General features: G+C 40.7%; 1 protein-coding gene across 1 annotated transcript in view; it reads right to left on the bottom strand.

Annotated features, from left to right (window-relative positions):
- The window catches only part of BACE2 (beta-secretase 2), a 52,619-nt gene that overhangs the window by 16,851 nt on the left and 15,130 nt on the right, over nucleotides 1-20,638 (bottom strand). Inside the window, exons 2-6 of the mRNA XM_075518943.1 lie at nucleotides 13,207-13,295; nucleotides 7,086-7,302; nucleotides 5,356-5,484; nucleotides 3,978-4,112; nucleotides 679-780 (exon numbers count right to left, since the gene is read on the bottom strand). Of these exons, the coding sequence (XP_075375058.1) occupies nucleotides 679-780; nucleotides 3,978-4,112; nucleotides 5,356-5,484; nucleotides 7,086-7,302; nucleotides 13,207-13,295 (672 nt within the window). The remainder of the gene's footprint in view (nucleotides 1-678; nucleotides 781-3,977; nucleotides 4,113-5,355; nucleotides 5,485-7,085; nucleotides 7,303-13,206; nucleotides 13,296-20,638) is intronic.

The following is a 20,638-nucleotide window of genomic DNA, read 5'->3' as shown; positions in this document are numbered from 1 at the left end:
CTTCTTGGTGCTGCTCATTGTATTCAACCAAAATTTATGAATAGTTTTTATTAACCAGAAAATGCTGCTTCAGTTACTCTACACTCAGAGAAATCCACCATACCCATGCCCTACTTCTAAAGCCCACTTTATTTCCAAAGAAAGATGCTTTTAAAAATAAATAATTCAATAATGAAGGCCAAAAGTAGCTTTATTGGTATGAATAATCCTAATGAATGGCATCCATTCTATACAACAGTAAGCATTATACTTGGAAAGGAACTGCTTGCAGTGGCAGGTTCTTCTACGTTATAAACATTCCATTTTGAATGAAAGGACTGATTTTTGCACTCTTAATACTTTGAATCAGAGCAACAGGGATTATGTCCATGTTTCTGAAATGCTTAGAACAAAATATTCCATCTCTGCACTATTTCTGATGCATTTCCATACACACACTTCTTGTCTGTACTTGGACCCCCCTTTCCCCTCCCCTCCCTTTCCCTTTTCCATTTCCATCAAAGACTATCAGTCATTTCTCACTTATTAACAGGAGTAGACCAGGAAAGATTCTGCTCCCCTCAGCTTAAAACCCTATGACTTACAAGGTAGATAGCAAAGATGACACTCCTTTCAAAGATCATGTGATCATTTAATAGGAATTTAACATTTCGAGCAGATTTAATGACATTAGCTTACCAGGGACGTGCGAGCTATTGCTTGCACAACAGCACTGAAGACTTTCTGGGGCAAACGGAGGAGCGTGGTCCCACTGTCTACTATTGCTTTATCAGCATTATACTAGGGAGGGGGGGAAAAAAAAGGAAAGAAGTTATGCATTGTAGTTGATGTAATGCAGATTCCACTGTTTCATAACAATAACAAAGCTGTTCCTTTTTGGTAGCTGTCTCCCCAAACCTGCACGTCATACCTGTCAGCAGCTCGCTCTAGTTGATAGCTTGAATTCAAATGAAGTCTGAGAGTAAAAGTAAGACACGGTCAGCCTAGACACAAGAGTGAGTTTATCCGCACCACTCAAGAAATTACTGTGTGTCACCACAGCTGTTGCAAATGGCCAAATCACTGTAAAAAGAAGTAAAGCCCAGCCCCTCTCAGAGGTGTGGGTTAATCCACTTTACCTCCCATACGCTTTGGCTAAAAGCACTCTCATGGTCAGTGCAAACAGATGCTAAGCATGCTGACGTAGCTTACATATAGGTCCAAGCTCTGGATCAAGGTCTCTGCTATCATGAAAACAACTCGCTCTAGTTTAAACACAATACAGCAGCCTACTTTTAATGACTGGCGTATCTAATCTAAGAATAGTCAGGGAACATTGGGCCCCATTACATGTCATGTTCAGGACTGGCTCAAGAGTACAGATGCCAAATGCCACACCTTTCTCTCTCGACTGCTGAAAATCACTAAAACACAGACAACAACAAGTGCAAAGAAACTTGAAATTTCAATCTTGCTGCCTCAAAATCTGCACTAAAAAAACCCCTAAGCAAATATTTCTCTTCGTTATTAAAACCCCAACCCTCAGATTAAGAGATTTCAGCAAACTTCAGACACAGTCAACAAAGAATAAGCATTTTAAAAGGTACATCTTTTTTCCTGAACTCCTTAAAAACTATGATTAACTGTGGAGGGAAAAAAAAAAAAGACAAGTAGCAGTGGCAACTATTTGCATTAACTACTTTTGTTACCAGCTTAGGCAGTAGGATCAATATAACTGAACAGTGGCATGTTTATCGCATAACCATAAGACACAAGGTAATATACAGCATAAGCTTTTTAGGAAGAGGTCAAACAGCAAGCGAATTTAAAATACACTGGTTTCGATGTTATCAAGTCACGTGGAATATCTTTAGCGCAGTGACAAAAATAAAACACACCAAAAAGTAAAAAAGTAACTCTGACTTAGTTATTTTCTTTTTGAAAGAAGAGATGCTATAGGCTGCCAAGCAGATCCGAAAAAAAAGCAAACAGGAACCCATTTATTATACACCCAGAAATACTTCTAAAGAGTGGAGAGAAATATCAAGGCATTGTGGAGTCCATTTTAACAGACTTGTACCACAAATACACAATCACCAGCATCCTGGAGAGCCACCCTTGGAAAAAAAGTAGGTAGGAGGCACAGCCAAGAGGGTCAATCACTAACATAAAACCATGCAAAATGCCTGGAGCAGCAGGATCACTTGGCCAGGGACTAAGCACCTGGATTTTCATGCTGCGTACGGTGTATTTGCAGTGGGCAGTAACTTCGTGCCTTCTCAGTCTTCCCGGTTAATATTTAACAGTGCACCCTACGCAGCGTGCGCTGCTGGCTGCTCAGTACTTCTCTCAGCCCTGGTCTGCCAGGCTCAAGGCCACAGCTGCAGCCTAACACTGGACAGATTCCCGGCACTGAAGTGAGGGGACTACTTTTCCCTTCCAAGGAAAGGAGTAGTCTCGTTACAGTTATAAAAAATGTTCCGTTTCCTAGAAAACAACTAAGAGAAGAGAGGGCACATAGTTCATCACCCTATACGGTGAATTATGCACCCTCTGCAAGCCCCTAACCAGCCAAACTTTAATCATACTAGCTCTAATTTACTGTTCCTCCTCTAAATTTTTGCGGGAATATCTCATTTGATCAAGAAAGGAATGATGCCTTCTGTAACAGTGACTAGCATACTACGCTAATACGTACAATGCCAGCAAACCCTGGCTCAGAAAAGAGCGACAATAGCAGGAAACTTTCGTAACACCGCTAGGTTTTTAAGTGAGTTGTTTTCTGGAAACAGCATGTATTAAACCATTAGTACAAGGGCTCCTCTTCAAAAACATGTTGACTGTTTTTTAAGGCAAGAAAGAAAAGCAAACACAAACATTTATGTTAGAGGGTCAGCAGTTTTCCTTCCCTAACAGTATAACAGAGGTATTTAAATAGACCTTGTTTTGCTTATTAAGTTGAAAGGCAGTATGACTCATTGTAAATATTTTATATGGCAATATGATTTCCATATTTTGTACAGAAATACAATATTTATGCACATCTAAGATTTTTATCATTAATTTCACTTAATTTGTATGTACTATAAAAACTTCAGAATTATCATGTCCCAATGATTTCCAGATAAAGATAAAATTAAGATGTCTAATGAAAACAGGGCATGACAATTATAGAACTAAAATCAAAACATGAATAGCAACAAGCAAGAGTAATAAACAAATGAAATACACACATACATACATATCCTCCAGAAAAAAAATGAAACAGCTTTGGAATAAAACCTGCAACAACACAGTCTCATTAGACTGATCCAGAGATAGCAGAACATTATTCCTAATAAAAACAGAAAACATACCCATCAGGAATAATAACTGGCAAGGCTGAAGCGAGCAAAAGCAAATTACAAAAATAAATAAAAAAAAGGAAGCATAGGATGAGATAACTTTGGGAAGCATCCCAGGATGACACCTGCCCACTGCCATAGTGAATTACATGCTTAGACATCGCCACAAGGGTCAATCCAAAATCTTCCCTTTTCTTTGTTTGACCAGAATTGCTTTAAAACCCTTTGGTTTGATTTCACTGTATAACAGAAAACCATAAATTGTAGTTGTTTAGAGACTCCTTGAATCAACGCACCATCTTCAGTGCTTAGATACCTTCGTTACAACTGAAAATACTCGAAGAGGCTGAGCCCTTCCAAACCACAGCAGCCTTATTTTCAGTGGACTGCTCGCTTGACAATTGTAGCTTAGTCCCTAATTTACTGAAAATACTATCAATGACTTTAAAGTCCTCTTTAAAGCAATTTTAGCATGCTTGATGTACACACTGCATTTCACATGACTCGTTGGTTTCTTTTCAAACTTACAATGTAGCCCTAATTCTCAGAGGAGACTGCAATACACATCTGCTTGCACAGACAAAACTGATCAATTAAGTGTTTTCTTAACCAAACTCACGTTTTATATAGACAGAAACACATTATCGCAAATACCTCTCTGCAGTCCAATTCGAGGTTCTGTCCTCCGACCTCCAGTTTGAGAATTTCAACCTGGTAATACCACTCCTCTTTGATTGGTGTGTACCAAATATCACCCTTGTACAGACTTGGTTCAATTCCACCCAGAACCTAAGGGAAAGGAGAAAGGAATTCACATGCTTTTAAATCCCAGATGTTTAGTTTTGGGAAAAAAGTACAGGAAAAAAGGGGAATATTTAATTGTGATACACACGGCATCAAAATTTTAATTTAGTACCATTTGCAAGGACTTTACTCACAAGTTCTTTGCAAATAATAAAGCAGTATGAAGCATCTAGACATTAAATAGATCGTGCTTCAGTCAAACAGAATTCCCATATTGGGCCAAATTACCAGCATCTATCATCTACAAGCTCACACTGATTCTCTTATGAAAGCTCCACTGTTTAAAATCAAAACAGTATCTTCAGTGGTTTAATCTGGGCAATGTATAAAAATGGGACAGAATATTAAACTTGCACATCATAAATGCACTTTATCAGATCAGAAAAGCCTTAATACTGCTTAAGAACACTTAATTTTTCTTACACACATCCAAAATGGAATATGATCGTCCCATCATTGCTATCACTACTAGCTTCCATTAAGACTTAACATTGAAGCTGACTGGGAACATCCTAGACCATCGGATTTTGAACTGAACTAACATAAGTGAGTTCTCTCTTGGGCTTCATCTGTCTCAAGTGTGTTTAACATTTACAGTTTGTGAATTTACAGCAAAATAACTATTTGTGATCAAATAAGCTGATACGCTTATTTCAGCATAATTCAGGAACAGTCATTCCAACTCATGATTCAAATAAAGGCCAATTCTTGGTCCCACTAAAACTGATGGAAAGACTTCCTAAAGTAACAACAAGGGGAAGATCTGGTCTTCAGATTATTTCCTTTGGTATATTGTCAAAAAAAAAAAAAAAGAAAAAAAAAAAAAAGAAAAAAGAAAAGAGCCTTGATTCCTCTCCCCCTTTTCACATCATGTAAAAAAATTACTGTAGCATTTTGATGAGTTTACAAGCTTAGCAGCTGAGTAAGGGACTACTCCGTTTAAGAAAGGTAGCAGAATTTGCCCTGAGGAAACACCACAACATTTGTGTTTTTCTTTATCGAAATTAAACTTGAAATGCAGAAGTTTACTCAAAATTGAGAGAGAAAAAAAGAATGGAGAATAAAAACAGACACTAGAGTTTTGCCTAAATACTTAACTTTTCCTTAAAAAATTATTAAACATTTCATATATTTAAACACTAAATTTGGAAGAATTAGGATAGTCATAGAAAAGAGGGAGAGAGATTAACAAAGATACATTTTCCCTCTCAGATTGACAGATACCCACAAGACTACCTCCGTTGGTACCACTTCCAGAAACAGGCAGTCCAGCACCACACATCTGCAAGGAGAAAATGTTGGGGATCCTTGCCTGCCTCACAAGAGAATCAAAGAACGTCTCCACAGAACTTGAAGGCTTGAAGGTGTTGAAAAACAAAACAAAAACCCAAAAGAATTGCAGAAGTATTCATTAAAAAGTTTCTTTGCAGAAATGAGCAAATCATTCAAACAAGAGCACTTTTCACAAACAAATTGAATTTCTGACAATGAGGTGATGAAAATTCTAGATAAGAAGTCATTAAAAACCCAACACCTGTCATTTCTCTGTTTCTGTTGTTTTTAAAAACATTTTTATTCTTGACCACTGTCATAGACGTCCCTAAAGCATGAGAGTATTTTTCAACCATAGTTTTCAAACTCAGATACTAGTTTCAGTTTCAGGCAGAAACTCTCACCGAAGCTTTCTGTTTGGAAGAGGCTTTGGGTTATTAGAACAGTCAAATGTAACTTGCCCTTCCCACCTTTCCACAGTTAAAAGGCAGAATTTTAAAGTGAGGATATTCAGTTTTTAAACATAGTTTAATTCTAATGAACTTTGAATTCAATGGCCCTAATTTCCTCTTCTTTCTTTTAAATAATTTCATATCCCAGCACACTCACTTCAGCTGATTACTGGCCAACAGGTTCTTTCTTACACTGTATGTCATGTTTGTCCTTGCAGTTATTAGAGTACTGCAATTTCATTGTAATTCAGATTTCTGTGCAGGTACATCTCATGACAGGCAGAGACCCTGGTGAGCTTGCGAGGTGCCAAATGCTCTTACTACACAAAGCACAGAGCAGCCTCAGAAGCCAACAACACTTAAGTCTTTGGAAGAAGGGAAAAATAAATGCTCTGAATACACTATTTGCCCAAACCAGAGTTTGAGAAGCAGCTCTTCTCTGTCTGTTGACAGTGTATGACAGCAAATACAGCAGAAGTCAATACAATGATCACACAACTCTTGATAAAGCATTTTAATTCCAGAGTTGGCAGGCAGTATTGAATCATTTGTTCTAACGGGATATATCTCAGTTTGTGAATTTCTCAGACAGTTATGTGTAGGTTGAAAACCATGACTATGTAGTATTCCAATCACATTTTCAGTTTTAGATTATGAGGTTATAAATTTTAGACTATAAATTTTAGGTTTTAATTTAAACTTCTACCTGAATTTCCTACCTCCACAAGAACAGGAGTGCTTGATTCTATGTTCATGAAAACACTGTAGCTAATATTTGTTCTGAAATTATCCATATATGCCCCCCGTCTCAGCTTTTACTTGATGAATGGAGAATGTGTTAGGATGAACTGCCAAGGGCTTTGCCAAGTAAGTTCATCAATCCATTGACAAGTCTTGACGGAGATCATCAGAGCCCTAATACACACCCTCCACAAACATAGCAGAAGCCTTTACTCCCATACTCTGGTACTAAAAGCTCTGTAAAAGCTTATTCATTTCAGAGGAACTAAAATTGGAGCCTTCATCACCAGAAAAGCTGAAATCCTCAGATGGGACTGTGGTACCATCTCAATCCAATTTAATCTCTCTGGAACAAACACAAAGGATCCATAGCAAAGAGTGGTTGGAAGGGAGGAGTCTAATGCTGACAGATCATCTGCTCACTTTATTTTAATACTTAGATTTCTATTTATTGTCATTGTGAAAGACAATAGCTGGGGAAAGGATGATTTACCTTGGCTAAGGCATCGTAGGCAAGACCAAGAATCCCGTGCCATTTAACCCCTGGTAAGAAGAAATTCTCCGATTCAAGAATGGTAGCAATGTTGATGGTGTAGCTGCCATAGATTCCTTTTGGGATAGTAATGACATCTGTACCCAGCACTCCAGTCCAGCTTCCTTGACTGTACTTAACTGTGACATCAATCCCTAGAGATTTGTACGTACTTGACCTTTGAAAGCAAAAGATGCACTTATGCATGAGCTGTTCATTTACAATGCAAGACAACAGAATATATTCAATCTCAATTTTTCCCAGAGAGGAAAAAAAGTGAAGTCTGCAAAGTCAATCACATAAACTCACAGAAGAAGGGGTATGGATTGTAAAAGCAGTAATAAAAAAACCTTGAAGCCCTGTTTTTATCCTGAAGCCATCAATGACTCAAATCTTCACAATATGTGTCTTTTTTTTTTTTTTTCTTTTTTTTAATCTATGGTATTATGCCATCTAGTGCAATGTGTCTCTGACTCAGACTGGTCCATCATAATAGGAGCAATACTCTTTAACTGGAGACGGAATGTATTAAGTGGCGCTAGGAAATGAAAAGCTTCTGAATTCAAATCTAAAATTGAAATGCCAAGCTAACTGAATAGCTGTAGACTAATACCTCATTAATATTATTAAAAAATCAATTTTGGATGAATTGGAATATTATTGTGTGTATCAGCAGTAAGACACAGGTTTTCTAAACCTGCAGTTTGGTCTGTCTGTCAGGACGCAAGTAGACTTGGATCTTATTAACAAATGATTCACTGACTTGGAGGAGGAAAGGAAAGAGTTCCTTCTAGACCAGGGCAACAAAGGCAAAGGAGCAGTTAAGTATGGCAAGCAAAGAAAGGAAGAGAATCCTGTTTAGAAGGCTTAACAAAAACATTAGAAAAAACATCAATAGAAATTTCATTTTAAAATCCTGTAGTATAAACTTAGTAATCATCTTCCACCCACATCACTAGTAAAGAGCTACAAAAATTCTAGATCTCTTACAATTTATTTTGTAACTATATTCTGTAACTATACAACTATATTTTTTTAACTATACAACTATATCTGTAACTATATTTTGTAACTATATTCAGTAACTATATTCTGTCCTGAAAAACCACTTCCTGCTCTATCTTCTTGACTGTAATCAGCCTGTGTTTTTCCACCTCACTGATCCAAAGGAAGAAAACTTCTTTGGAGGTCAAAACTGAAGACTTGTTCTTATTCATGGGCTGAGTGTTTTAAACAAACGCACAGCACAAAAATTTCCAAACAAGCCGTTGTGGCTATGATGGGAAAATAAGAATATTCAACTCTTCTGGCAGGACAGAGTGTATCTTTGCCAGAGGCAAGTAAAAAGGCTCCTAGATTATGGTGCTGTAGTGCCACTACTCCCTTCTCCCTCTCCTTCCTGGTTAGTACCTTCTCTCCAAAGCAGGCAACAGAAACATGGTTCTCAAACCTCAAATGGATCTCAAGCTGAGAAAATTAGCACCAGGTTCATTTTCTCATGCAGTTACTCCTCATTACCAGCATTACCAGCATACAGCACTGAACAAAATATAGCCCAAACACTATTTCTCATGTCATGTGAAGGAAGCTCAACATGGCAACAGCAAATCCACTATGTAGAAAGCCCTGCTTAACACCGACCTCACTAAACACACGCATTCCTTCTTAATTCCATGCTCTCTTGCTGCTCTGCAACAAACCAGGACTTCAGGTTTTCCTGCTCACCCATTCACTTCTTCCTAAGCACCAAACCAATGTCTCCACACACAGCAATGGCAAAGAAGGGACAGAAAACAGCAATGGGGAAAAAAAACTGAACAGAAGTTTTGATCTCCTCTCTAGTGATAGATGGATGGCACAAGATTCAGGGCAAACAACTTTAAGAAAAAGCAAACTATTCCACAACATAAATTATTGATTTTTAACCAAGAAGTCCCATCTAATTTGCAGGGGTTCTGGAACAAGTTTATAATTTACCTCAAACCATAAACTGTACAGTGTACACAACCAAACTCACAGGATCATACTGCAAAGCAGCAGCTTACTTTTGCTTGCTAGTATATACCTTAATGTATTACCTCAATTTATTGCCCGTAATTTTCTTACCTCCCTATCTCTTGGAATGATCAACTCTTGAGCAGTTTGCTCTTGAAACTTTAGATGGTGAGGCAGTAGTACTCACACTGAAATAAAACTGAATACTGTTGCTGAATACTGACAGTCTATGTGACAGAGTATGTCACTATGTGAAAGAGTACGTCACTCTTTCACATACCGCTACTGAGCCATGACTGATAATTTAGTTTCAAGTGTAAAAATCCTTTATACATCTGTTTAAGTAGCTCTTTTATCATAAGTAACATACTCAACACAAACTATTTGTTATTTTGAACAGCATGAGAAACAAACACTGTGATTTCTTTTCAGTTCGGGACAAATTAGGCCATTTCCCAAAACCTTATATACCACGGTGACTTATACAGCATGATCATCACAGCAGACTCAGAACTTTTCACAGCAAGGTTTTGTCAGAGCCACTCAAAAGTCCAAGCTGTGAAAGAGTTCATGATAACAGCTTTATTCATTTTGTATAGAAAGACACAGATAATTAAAGAATAGAATTATACGACACAACATAATTTAGCAAGCTAGTCCTAAAATTGCTCAAGGAGGGCTCTTCCTGAACAACACACCCTCTGGGTCCTTTGAAACAAAGATAATGCCTTTCCTATGCACCCTCCTCAACTTCAGTCAAAAAACAACCATGCATTTAATTTCAGATTTTGATCATTTGAATGAAATTAAACTAAGAGCGTGTCAGTCAGGAAATTCAGACCTATCACTCTCTTTCTCCAACACAGTATTAATATTCTAATATGCACACATCTATAACTCAGATCCATTAACTTAACAAATTACTAATCTTTCTTTCCCCTCATCTTCAATTTGCAGTTTATGACTTTGATATGGAAGCGCTTCATGACAATATAGGGAAAAACTGCAGGAATGGTTACCAGATGAGAGGAAACCTCTTTATCTAATGTTGAAGTGTTTCACATAGTGTGGAAGAAAAGTGCACATAGATCATTTGTCTCATTTACACATGGGTAAAGGTCACTCAGGTAATTTTACAGATCCAGCTGATGTGATATCAAGGCCCCTGTCTACCATCTATGCAAAATCATGACAATCAGGGAAGGTAACCTGACTACTGGGAAAAGGCTATCATAAGGCCAGTCTCAAAAACAGACGGGCAGCAGGGCCCAAGGAACTATAGGCCACTGGGCTTCACTTCACCTCAGGTCAGGAAAAGTCTCGGAGAACAGCCTCCTGGAATCTGTTCCCAAGCACATGAAGGACAAGAAGGTAATCATGGACGCTCAAGGAGGAATTTCAGAGGCATATCATACCTGACCAACCTCATTGCCTTCTACAGGATGACTGGCTACACGGACGAGGAGAGCGCAGTGGCTGTAGCACATCTTGACTTCAGTCAGGCTTTTGACACCATCTCCCATGGCATTCCCATTCAGAAGCTGAGCATGTGGAGCTGAACAAACAGACCACTGTGTAGGTTGAAGATGGGCTAGGCCACTGGGCCCAAAGGGCAGTGACCATTGGCTCAACATCAGGCTTCTGAGAAGCATAGTGCCCCAGGGGTTGTGAAAGGAAGAAAAATTGTTCAACATCTCCATCAAGAACCTACACAATGGACAGACTGCACCCTCAGCAGATTTGCACAGGACACTACGTTAAAGGGATTGGTTGACATGCTGAATGGCAGAGCTTGAATCCAAAGGAACCTTGAAAAATGGGAAGATTGAGCCAACAGAAACGTCCTGGCATTCAACAAGGAGAAGCACGAGGTTTTGTAGCTGAGATGAAACAACTCCATGCATCAGGACAGACTGGGAAGCAACTGAAAAGGACTCAAAAGGACTTGGGGTGATGGCAGACACCAGGCTGAATAAGAGCCAACACCATACGTGCCCTGTGCATACTTTACACCAGGCCACATTTGGAGGCCCACATATGGACAACGTATCCAAGGAAGACACTCTCCCCCTCTGGTCAGCACTGGTGAGACCACACCTGGAATAGACTGTGGCCAGCTGTGGGAACCCAGTTCAACATGGATCTGGAGAAAGAGAAGAGGGACTGGCAGAGGGCTACCAAATAGGTCAAGGACCATGAACACAGGACCTGTGACAAGAAGCTGAGAGAAGCTGGGCTTCAGTTTTGCAAACAGGAGGCTGAGGGGAGATCTCACAGCAGCTTACAACAACTTGAAAGACAGTTACAAAGATGACGCAGCCAAACCTTTCTTTGCAGTTCCAGATAATAGCACAAGGGACAACACCCAGGAGTTATATTTTGTGAGGTTGAGGTTGAACCATAGGAAATATTTCCTCCGCAGGAGCGTGCGGCGCAGCACTGAAACACACTGCCCAGGGACAGCATGGATTCTCCACCCTTAAAGGTTCACAGGACTTGGCTGGACTTGGCCATAGCTGACCTGATCTGGTGACAGCCCTGCCTCATTTGGGATATATACTAGGTGACCTACAGAGCTTTCTTGCAAACAACATATTTGAAACATCTAACTGATTTCAGTGGGGCCAGGATCCCTCTCAGATGATGTTTATTTAAATGTATTGAAAGTATTTCAAATGGAAGAAGCATGGTGTAGCCAGGTTCAAGCATGCTAATGGTTGCACTTTATTCTGAGCATATTGCAGTACTCCATCAATCCAACCCAAACCAGAAATTGCTATTGCAATTGCTCTGGACTATAATGACTTGAGTTCAAATCATTTTACAAAGCACCCTTAACTCTTCAGGGCCTAAATTTCAAGGTTTCATTATTAACTTTATATCAAAGGTCTCAAAACACAGTGTACACTGAGAACACTGATAAGAGACTGTAACCTTCAAGTGATTTCACAGCCTTTCTCAACACACAACTGTTTTTGCTGTTTCTCATGGTTTATGGTTCTTATGAGAGAGGCCTTGCCCTTCCAGACAAAATAACATCACTTAAGAGAAAAGGGAGAAGGAATGCTTCTGCTTCTAATTCCTTGGAATTAAGTTTCCTCTAGCCACTACCTATAGAAGGGGATAGCTGGTATGTAAAACTCTGCAGTAGCACAGAAACAGCTTTCAAGTGCAAATTCTGGACTTTCCAGACCTGTGTCATATCAGAGTGAGATGTGAAATATCTCCATTAACATCTGAATATGCAACAGATGGAAATACTGGCTTTCCCTCCATCACCAGTGCATCTGATTGGAAAAAAAGTGCAAAACTCCATGTTAAAATACATAAAGAGATAATGAGAATGGTGATACTCTCCAGCCCCCCAGTCCTGTAAGTATTTTTATCCGTGTGCTTCAGCTAAAGATAGACACTGCGTTTTGGAGAAGTTTACCTGAAATAATTGAAACTAGAGAAGGGCAGAAAGGAAGGAAGAAAGGAGGGAGAGTGATTCAGACAGATAAAGCTGTGTGTGGCTGTGACTAATGTCAGCTCATGCTAAACACAGCAAATTTAGCGCATAACAAGCACCAAAACCAGCAAGTCGTATCTTGTAAACAACCAGATTCAGCAGGGTCTGTTGAGATCACTAACTGATTGAGGCCCTTGGCCAAACTAAACAACAAATTAGTATTTGACTAACCAATTTTGGGTTTGGATGAAGTGTCAAGCAACAGATACAATTACTGGGTTTTAATTTTGTTTCTAAACAAAGGGAAAGTATATTTAAACTTTTAATTCCTTCCAAGACTATTCGGATAAGAAATTGGCTGAAATAGGTGTGATTTTGCAGACGATTTTTACCCTGTAATCTTCTTTTTTTCTCCAGCTCTAATCAGTGCTGCGCTCAGAGCTCAGTGGGACTGTTCATGGTGTCAGGCAGGGCTTCGCATCAGGCAAGGCGAATCTTCCCATTCAGGCAACAAACATCCCACTCTCATGGAATGGCACAGGAGCCCCACAAACTGCCTTACCATCTCTTTTGCATGGAGGACTCAGAATCTAAAAGACACCCTAACCCATCACGGCGTGCAGAACAGGTACTTACAGCTCAGTATTGAAGTAGGAGGTGACATCAGGATCAGGCACACCTGCTACAGCAAAATTACTGCTCCCAGTGTCAACCAGAATATTTAACTGCCGAAACAGAAGAAAGGAGAGGTGTTTTTCATATCCAACTAAACAAACAAAAAAATCATTAAAGTTTTTCTCTAAACTACCTTCAGTTTTAACATTATAATGAAAGTTGCCCTGAAAAATAAATACAAAGTGTCACTTCTGGGAAAGATATGCTGCTGCAGCCCCTGAAATGCTTTAAAACAGTCATGTTCCTGGAAGGGGGAAAACAAGCTCATATTTGCACAGCAGAGGAATTCACGACCATCTCAAATTTCTTTTTGGCCCAGCCCATGTGTCTCGGCAACCTGGCTCGTTCGGGTCACACGCTGAATTGCATACTGTTTAAAGCACTGTTTGCCTTAGAGCTTATGAGGTTTCTAGGTAGGGGCTGAGTGCAAGTCTGAGAAGAAGTAAGCAGAAGCACGAAGCTTCCTCGTGGCTTGGAGAGCACAGGAACGTTGCCCAGTTCATCCCAAGCAGCAGCAACCTACCACAGCTTTCACTGCCTTTATATAGGAGGATGGCAGATTTATAAACAGTGTAAAAAGCATGGACTGAAAGGTGGCCTAAGAGTGGGCCACTTGTTCGGTTAATTGGGAGGACGATTTAGGCCAAAAATTGCCTAACAAAACCACACAGACAAAACGAGATGCTTCCTTTCCCCATTTGGCTCAGGTTAGCAGGCTGGTTCACCACAGCTGCATGACAGCTTGTGCTAACACAAATCAGAAGGTAACGGCACGGGAGCAAGCAGCCAGATGCAGGATCACCCCTTTCAGCAAGACTTTGAAACTACAGGTGGCATTAAATGACAATTTAAGTCAGTCAGAGACTGTACTGCTACCAAAAACAGTGGTCACACTTTTTCCCTGCTCTTGGCTGGATGCTTCCCAGGGATTTTTGGCATAAGCACTCGTACCCATGGGGCTGTGATGCAAATCAGATCAAGCTCCTCACCTACAGCTACCAAAAAAAAATTAGCAATCTGCCATACCAGACAGCTACTTGAAAAGAGATGGTAGGAGCAGATACTAGAAAAGGGCGATTGCTTCCTTTGGTGACAGTGTGGTCTCAGATTGCCTTAAAATGATCGTGAAATTATGCCCTAGGCAGTAGGGGACACCTGCTCCTCAGAAAAATATTAAGGAATTAAGAATTTTCCTGTAGGCGGGAGTGAGACACGAGGACTGGGCTGCCCATGGTTTAAAGCCAGCTCGAACCAGCCACTTTGGTAGTCCTCATCGCTTCTTAAGATGTAAGGTAGCTAGGGATCTAGCACTGAAACTGGACGTGGGAAGGGTAAGAGAGAACGACAGGGGAAACGAGTTTAGTGTTGACAAAGGAAGTGGAGAAACAGGGCCAAGCTCAGAAAGGAGAGTAAAGACAAAAGAGGATAAAGAATTTGGAGAAGATATGCTGAATCCTTCTCTAATAAGTTTAAGACTGAGCATAGACAAAAAAAGTATGAGTTGTCATTCAAAAACATCTTTGGTTTGCACATGGAGGGGAGGGAGGAGATGGTTACCCTTGTTTTACCTAGTTAATATAGTATGGGACTGAGGAGCTCTGAAATTAAAATATGAACACAAAACCAAGTAGTAATACATGGGACTCTCTTCTGAACTGCATGCACACTCTCTCATTGGTATTCCCAGTCCTAATCGTGCAAAAATTTTAAGACTAAAAAGAAATAAACCCACAACCTTAGTCAAGTGCCTCACTGCATCCCAGATTTTAGATTAAGTGGAGACAATACATTAAAATTTATTTTGCAACCACATGAGCTAGACACAGACATTTAAAAACAAAAGGACATCTACAAGTTCACCTGGCTCCAGGAGCTGAGGCTTTAAAAAAAAAAATAAGAACCTCTGAGGCATGGCTTGCAATAAAATCCAAAGTTTGCCACATACTTTATTTCAACAATATCAGAAGCCTAACATTTTGTCAACTACCTAACAAAGTAAGAACTGTTCTTTTTCCGCCCCCTCTCTGGGACAGAAATCATATTAAAAATAAATAACAAAGAGCAGCTACAATGTGTGCATCTATCAGGACCAACAAAAGTTGCCTCAAAGGGGTGCTGCAGGGCTTAAATTAATTAGCCTTTCTGAGGCCGTCTGTGATGCTTGAGTAATGGGAACCATACATCAGCTGCATAAATACATGTAGGTGTTGCCCTAGCTTCAGTAATACGCATGACACCATACACGGAGGAGGACTTCGGGGAAAAAAAAATCCCCACCCAAACAAAATCCCAATCACTAAATATGACATATATGAAAGATATTTTACCCCCACACCTTAAATACAATGTTATCATCACAGAATTCACAAATCACTGAAGAAAAGGGCAAATTTACTACCCACAGTATTGAGCAAATCAACATTTCCAAAAGAAAACAGATATCCTCCACAAAAAAAAAAAAAAAAAAGCAAATACAAAGCCGGCTAACCATGCAAGTGCCAGCCCACTCGGACACAGCAGCATTCACATGACAGATCGCTATTGAGGCTGACATTCTCTATCCGCATGTTTGTGCATAATGAGATGCAGGCGGCCAGGGCAGACACTGATTTATTGTAGTCCTCACAATAGCGCCAGTGATTAGCAGCTCATTTTGGGGTGGGTATAACTTACTGAATTCTCTTTCTCTCCTGGCTACCCTTTGGGCCTGAATTTTCTTTAGTGCCTTCACGTCTCATTAAGAACCACTTTCATGTCACCACTGGAGCCTACTTCATTCCGCACTGCCTGCTGCTGGTTTAATGGTGCTGCTGGGGGAGCTTCAGGCAAGATCTGGCAAGTCACAGGGTGGCAACCGAAGGAGCTATGGTCCAGGGCTGCCGGCCTGCCCCATCTCCAGAGGTCAGCCCTGCCCTCTCCCAAAAGATGAAGCCAAACTTCCTCACTTTGCTCACTCCCCTGCCACTGCATTGTGCCGCCCGGCTTACTAACAAAAAGCCGAAATCAACAGCACCTCAGCTTGATTCACTGAGCTATGCGCTGTGACAGCTGGAAAGCGGTCATACCTCTCTGTGCCATTACCTTTCTGCCCCAGGGACAGAAGACCCTGATGTGGAGGCAGAGCCAACAGTAGTGGCAGCATCCTCTCCAGCTGCCTCCTTGTGAAGCCCCAGAAATGGTGAATCAGAGCTCTCGCGGGCAGGCGGAGCAGGTTCCTTGGGTTTATTACAGCCACTTCGAGTGAATCACTTCCTGTCACCGAGAGCTGATTATTTAGCGATCAGCCTGTGTTGTCAGAAAGTGTCAGATGAAGTCAGATTTTGCGAAAGCCAAGGTCGGAAAGACACAGCTGAACGAGGCTATGAAGGAAAAACTGCCCAAAGACTACTGATGGATCACGTGCCCAGCATTAAAAACAATGGAAGACAACTTTCCGTTCACTTTTGGAGGCACAGAAGGAAAGCCTTGGGGTTTTTTTATTGTGTCTTCCAAGTTCAACTTCAGACCTATATAGCACAAAGCAGACAGCAAATGCAAAAGGCCATTTTTTTTCCCCTGAAGGTCACCTTTACCACAGCCGTGGGACATAAAATCTGCACCTAGTACCATACCTGGTGATTATTTTGCTGGATGCATTTCCTATATGGAAATAGTGTGAGTATTAATAAGAGGTTCATAAAGATCCCTAGCTATAGAGTAAGAAAGATGGTAACATCCACCTTTGCCATGACAAACTTACAGAGGAAATCTGACAGCCTATCTATATGCCATTAAGTCATGCTTATAAAAAGAAACAAATCCAAAACTATTTACTGAAAGTCAGGGACATTGAAAGCAGAAGCCTCCTTAGGCCATGCATTTTATATATTTTCTACTCTGAAGGGGTAGAGACACTGAAAAAAACCCAGTCATAATGATTTATTTCAAGTGGAAGTCAAACATGTTGTCAATACTTCAAGGATCCCTCAAACTTTCCAGTGCTTGATTTAGTGCCAACATCAAATAGCACTTACTGTATGCTATCCTGCTTCAATAATTTAACTTACCTCTATGTCTTTAATATTTTTAAGCTTTCAGTTGCTGAATATTGTTGTATTTTGATATCAGAAAAAAAATTGCCTATTGATCTGTCATCTTTTTTTCATTCAGCAAAGCTTCATCCATTTGTGGCTCAGGCACCTGCCCTATCTGTTACAGCAAGCAGTGTCAATACGTCATCAACACTAGGCATTATCTATGCCTCATTTAACTGCCTGGTGAACAGCAATTTGCAGTTATCCCACCATGCATTCAGAAAGTGACTTCCTTCACATTTTCAAGGAAAAGTGATAAAATGTAGCAATCATTCAATTTTTGTTGCATAGAGGTTGCTAGCATCCTCTAGCAGGGCCAGACCTTGCCCCTGTTCTGCTCTACACCCTACTCAGACTTCACCTAAGTTTCTCTTTCCTGTTTTAGTTTGAGGTTGGGAGTTTTTGGTAACTTTCAGAAAAATATACAAAACAAATCCCACAGGCTACAAGTGCATAATGCATTTCTTTGAAGCAGCTCTCTGCATGATTTAGCATACACAGCCTTTTTCAGGTGTGGAATCCTAGGGCTTGCATGCAACCCTGTCGTGCTGTTGCTTTTGATGTGATTCCCTGGGTAACCCACACTGAGCTAGTGATAATCTTCATCCCCATTAAAAGACTGGCCCATGGAAAAATCCACGGTAGTTTTTTTTCAAGTTAATGGGTCTGATCCTTTTAGGTCAAGCAATAAAGTTTCACCACTGGACAGAAGAAATCAGACTGTAAAAATGCATTTGGCTCTTCAACCTTGCTTCAGCTGAAGCATGGCAGGGGGAGGGGGGGGAAGGAATAAGATTTGCACCGATAGAGCCATAAATATAATAATCAATCTCATTCAGCCTTACATTTACTCTGGGGTTCAGTCAAAGTCTTCATGATAGGCAACTGATAGTTTCCACCACACGTGCCAGCAGACCAAAGAAGCTGGCTCCATAAGAGTTCATGATGAAAACTACAAGTGATCATGACTTCTCTGGGATTTTAACTTGACCCAAGGGCACCCCTTTCTTTTCCCTTCTCTCCTGTCCCCAATAAAGAGAGCGACCATTCCACACTACTAACATTCATATGCCGTTCAAAATCTTGTCCTGCTGTGCTTTCATGATTTCTCCCACACACACACTTAAAATAGGGCTTATAGTCCTACTCTGCTTGATGGAGTATGCCACACAGTGAACTATCACAAAGTAAAAATGTTTTTTTGTCCACATGTAGAAACTATAAATAGGAAGCATCCCATTACTGGCTCATGAGCTGTTACCACACATCACGATGTACTGACTTAGTAGAAGTCCACCCCATCTAACAACCCCTGAACTTGTAACATCTCTTAACTCCCTCTTTCTTATTTTGTCCCACACATTATAAACCCTACAGAAAATAATTTGCTAGACAGTGCTTAAAAAAAGGTGCAAAGAAGTGCTATGTTTCTTGTTAGGGATTAGCAGCTAGAAATCATTTGGGTAACAGCTCTTCTTTTTCAAGCCGGTTAATAGATAGGAAAATTAGTTGCCAATTTAAATACTGCCTCATTTAACACAACGATTCCTAATTACATTATCAGCCCATCTGGCAAGAATTGCTTACAACCGTCACGCAAAAAAGAAAACACACTAGCAACTATATGCTGTGTTTGCCTACAGTTATTATGTGTTATTATTGGCACAGACTATCAGTCAGGTTATTTCAGCAATTTGTTTCTACAAATTAGTAACGTTACAATATACAGCGGCTTTTTAAGCAGAGTTATTGTATGCTTTTTTCTGTGTTACTTGGAATTAGCATTTACGGCCTACTTTCCAATAAAATTCAGAAGACTAGGCTTTAATATAGATTCTTCATCTGTTCCTCTTAAGATACAGAAATAAAACCTAATTAAAAGATGAGTTAGAGGAATCTTTGGAAGCATGTCTAGATGTAGAGGCCTGCAAAGTTAGACATAAACCGAAAAAGCCTCCACGACGACACATTTCTGCTTGTAGAGTAATACGTATTTTGCTGAACAGGTAAGACTGAAACCAAAAAGGGGTAAATTTGTCTATCTGTACAATAGACCACCACACTGCCCCTGAACACTGGGGCAGGGGTGGGACTCCCCCATTTTTTGTTGCTCGTAAGTGGTCCCTGGGCTGGAGCAGCCCAGTCCTCATTGCTCTGCGGCACTTCACAGAACGGTTGAGGTTGGAAGGGACCTCTGGAGGTCATCTGGTCCAACCCCCTGCTCAAGCAGGGGCACCTAAAGCCAGCTGCCCAAGACTATACCCAGACAGCTTTTGAATATCTCCAAGGATGAAGACTCCACAACCTCCCTAGGCAACCTGTGCCAGCGCTTGGTCACCCTCACAGTGAAAAAGTGGTTTTCCTTATGTTTAGAGGGAACTCCCTGTGTTTCAGTTTGTGCCCACTGCCTCTGGTCTTGTCACTGGGCACCTCTGAAAAGAGCTTGGCTCTGTTCTCTTTGCACTCTCCCTTCAAGCATACATTGATGAGATCCCCCCGAGCCTTCTCGTCTCCAGGCTGAGCAATCCCAGCTCTCTTGGCCTTTCCTCATGTGAGAGATGCTCCAATCCCTTAAATGTCTTCATGACCCTTCGCTGGACTTTCTCCAGTATGTCCATGTCTCTCTTGTACTGGGGAGCCCAGAGCTGGACACAGCACTCCAGGTGTGGTCTCACCAGTGCCGAATAGAGGAATCCAGAAAACAACTCAGCTTTTTGGCTGACAGCTGCACGGCCACTGGTGACAATGGAGAAAGACCCCACTCAGAACCAAACAACTCTCTGCAGCTTGGACTGTATCAAACTTCACCTTCGAGGAGGAGGAGGAAGGGGACAGGCCCACATGTTACGCTGAGTCTGGGAGGAGAAGGATTTCCTGTGGTGCCCTGAGGGAGGTCACCTCACCAGAGAAAACAGACCTATCTGCTACTACCTCCAAAAAAAATCCTCCCATAGTTGTAAGAAGGGTTTAACCATGCAGCCAAGATAAGAGAGGTGGTGTGAGAAAGAAAAATGGAACGGAGATTAATGATTTTCTAATGCCGTTTGTTCAGCAGGTGGTGCCCACGTTTCCCTGCAACGTCACACTGGGGAGGCAGAGGAAGGTGATTTATTACAGCACGAAAACTTGGCCAAACCAGAAAGTCAAGTATATCACTAAAGATAATTCCTGCTTTTGCAATGGCAGAAGTTTGTCACAGAAACTGTGGTGTGTTTGTAGCTTGTGGAGTAAGCAGAAGAACAAATGGCAAATGGAAGCTCTTCAGGGCTGTAGCAGATCAAGCCCACCAGAGCCTGTTTGGCATTTGCTGTCATTCCCCT

This window comes from Mycteria americana, chromosome 1 (genome assembly GCF_035582795.1).
Source record: "Mycteria americana isolate JAX WOST 10 ecotype Jacksonville Zoo and Gardens chromosome 1, USCA_MyAme_1.0, whole genome shotgun sequence".
Classification (NCBI taxonomy): Eukaryota; Metazoa; Chordata; class Aves; order Ciconiiformes; family Ciconiidae; genus Mycteria; species Mycteria americana.
This window is presented reverse-complemented; position numbering and strand designations above follow the sequence as displayed.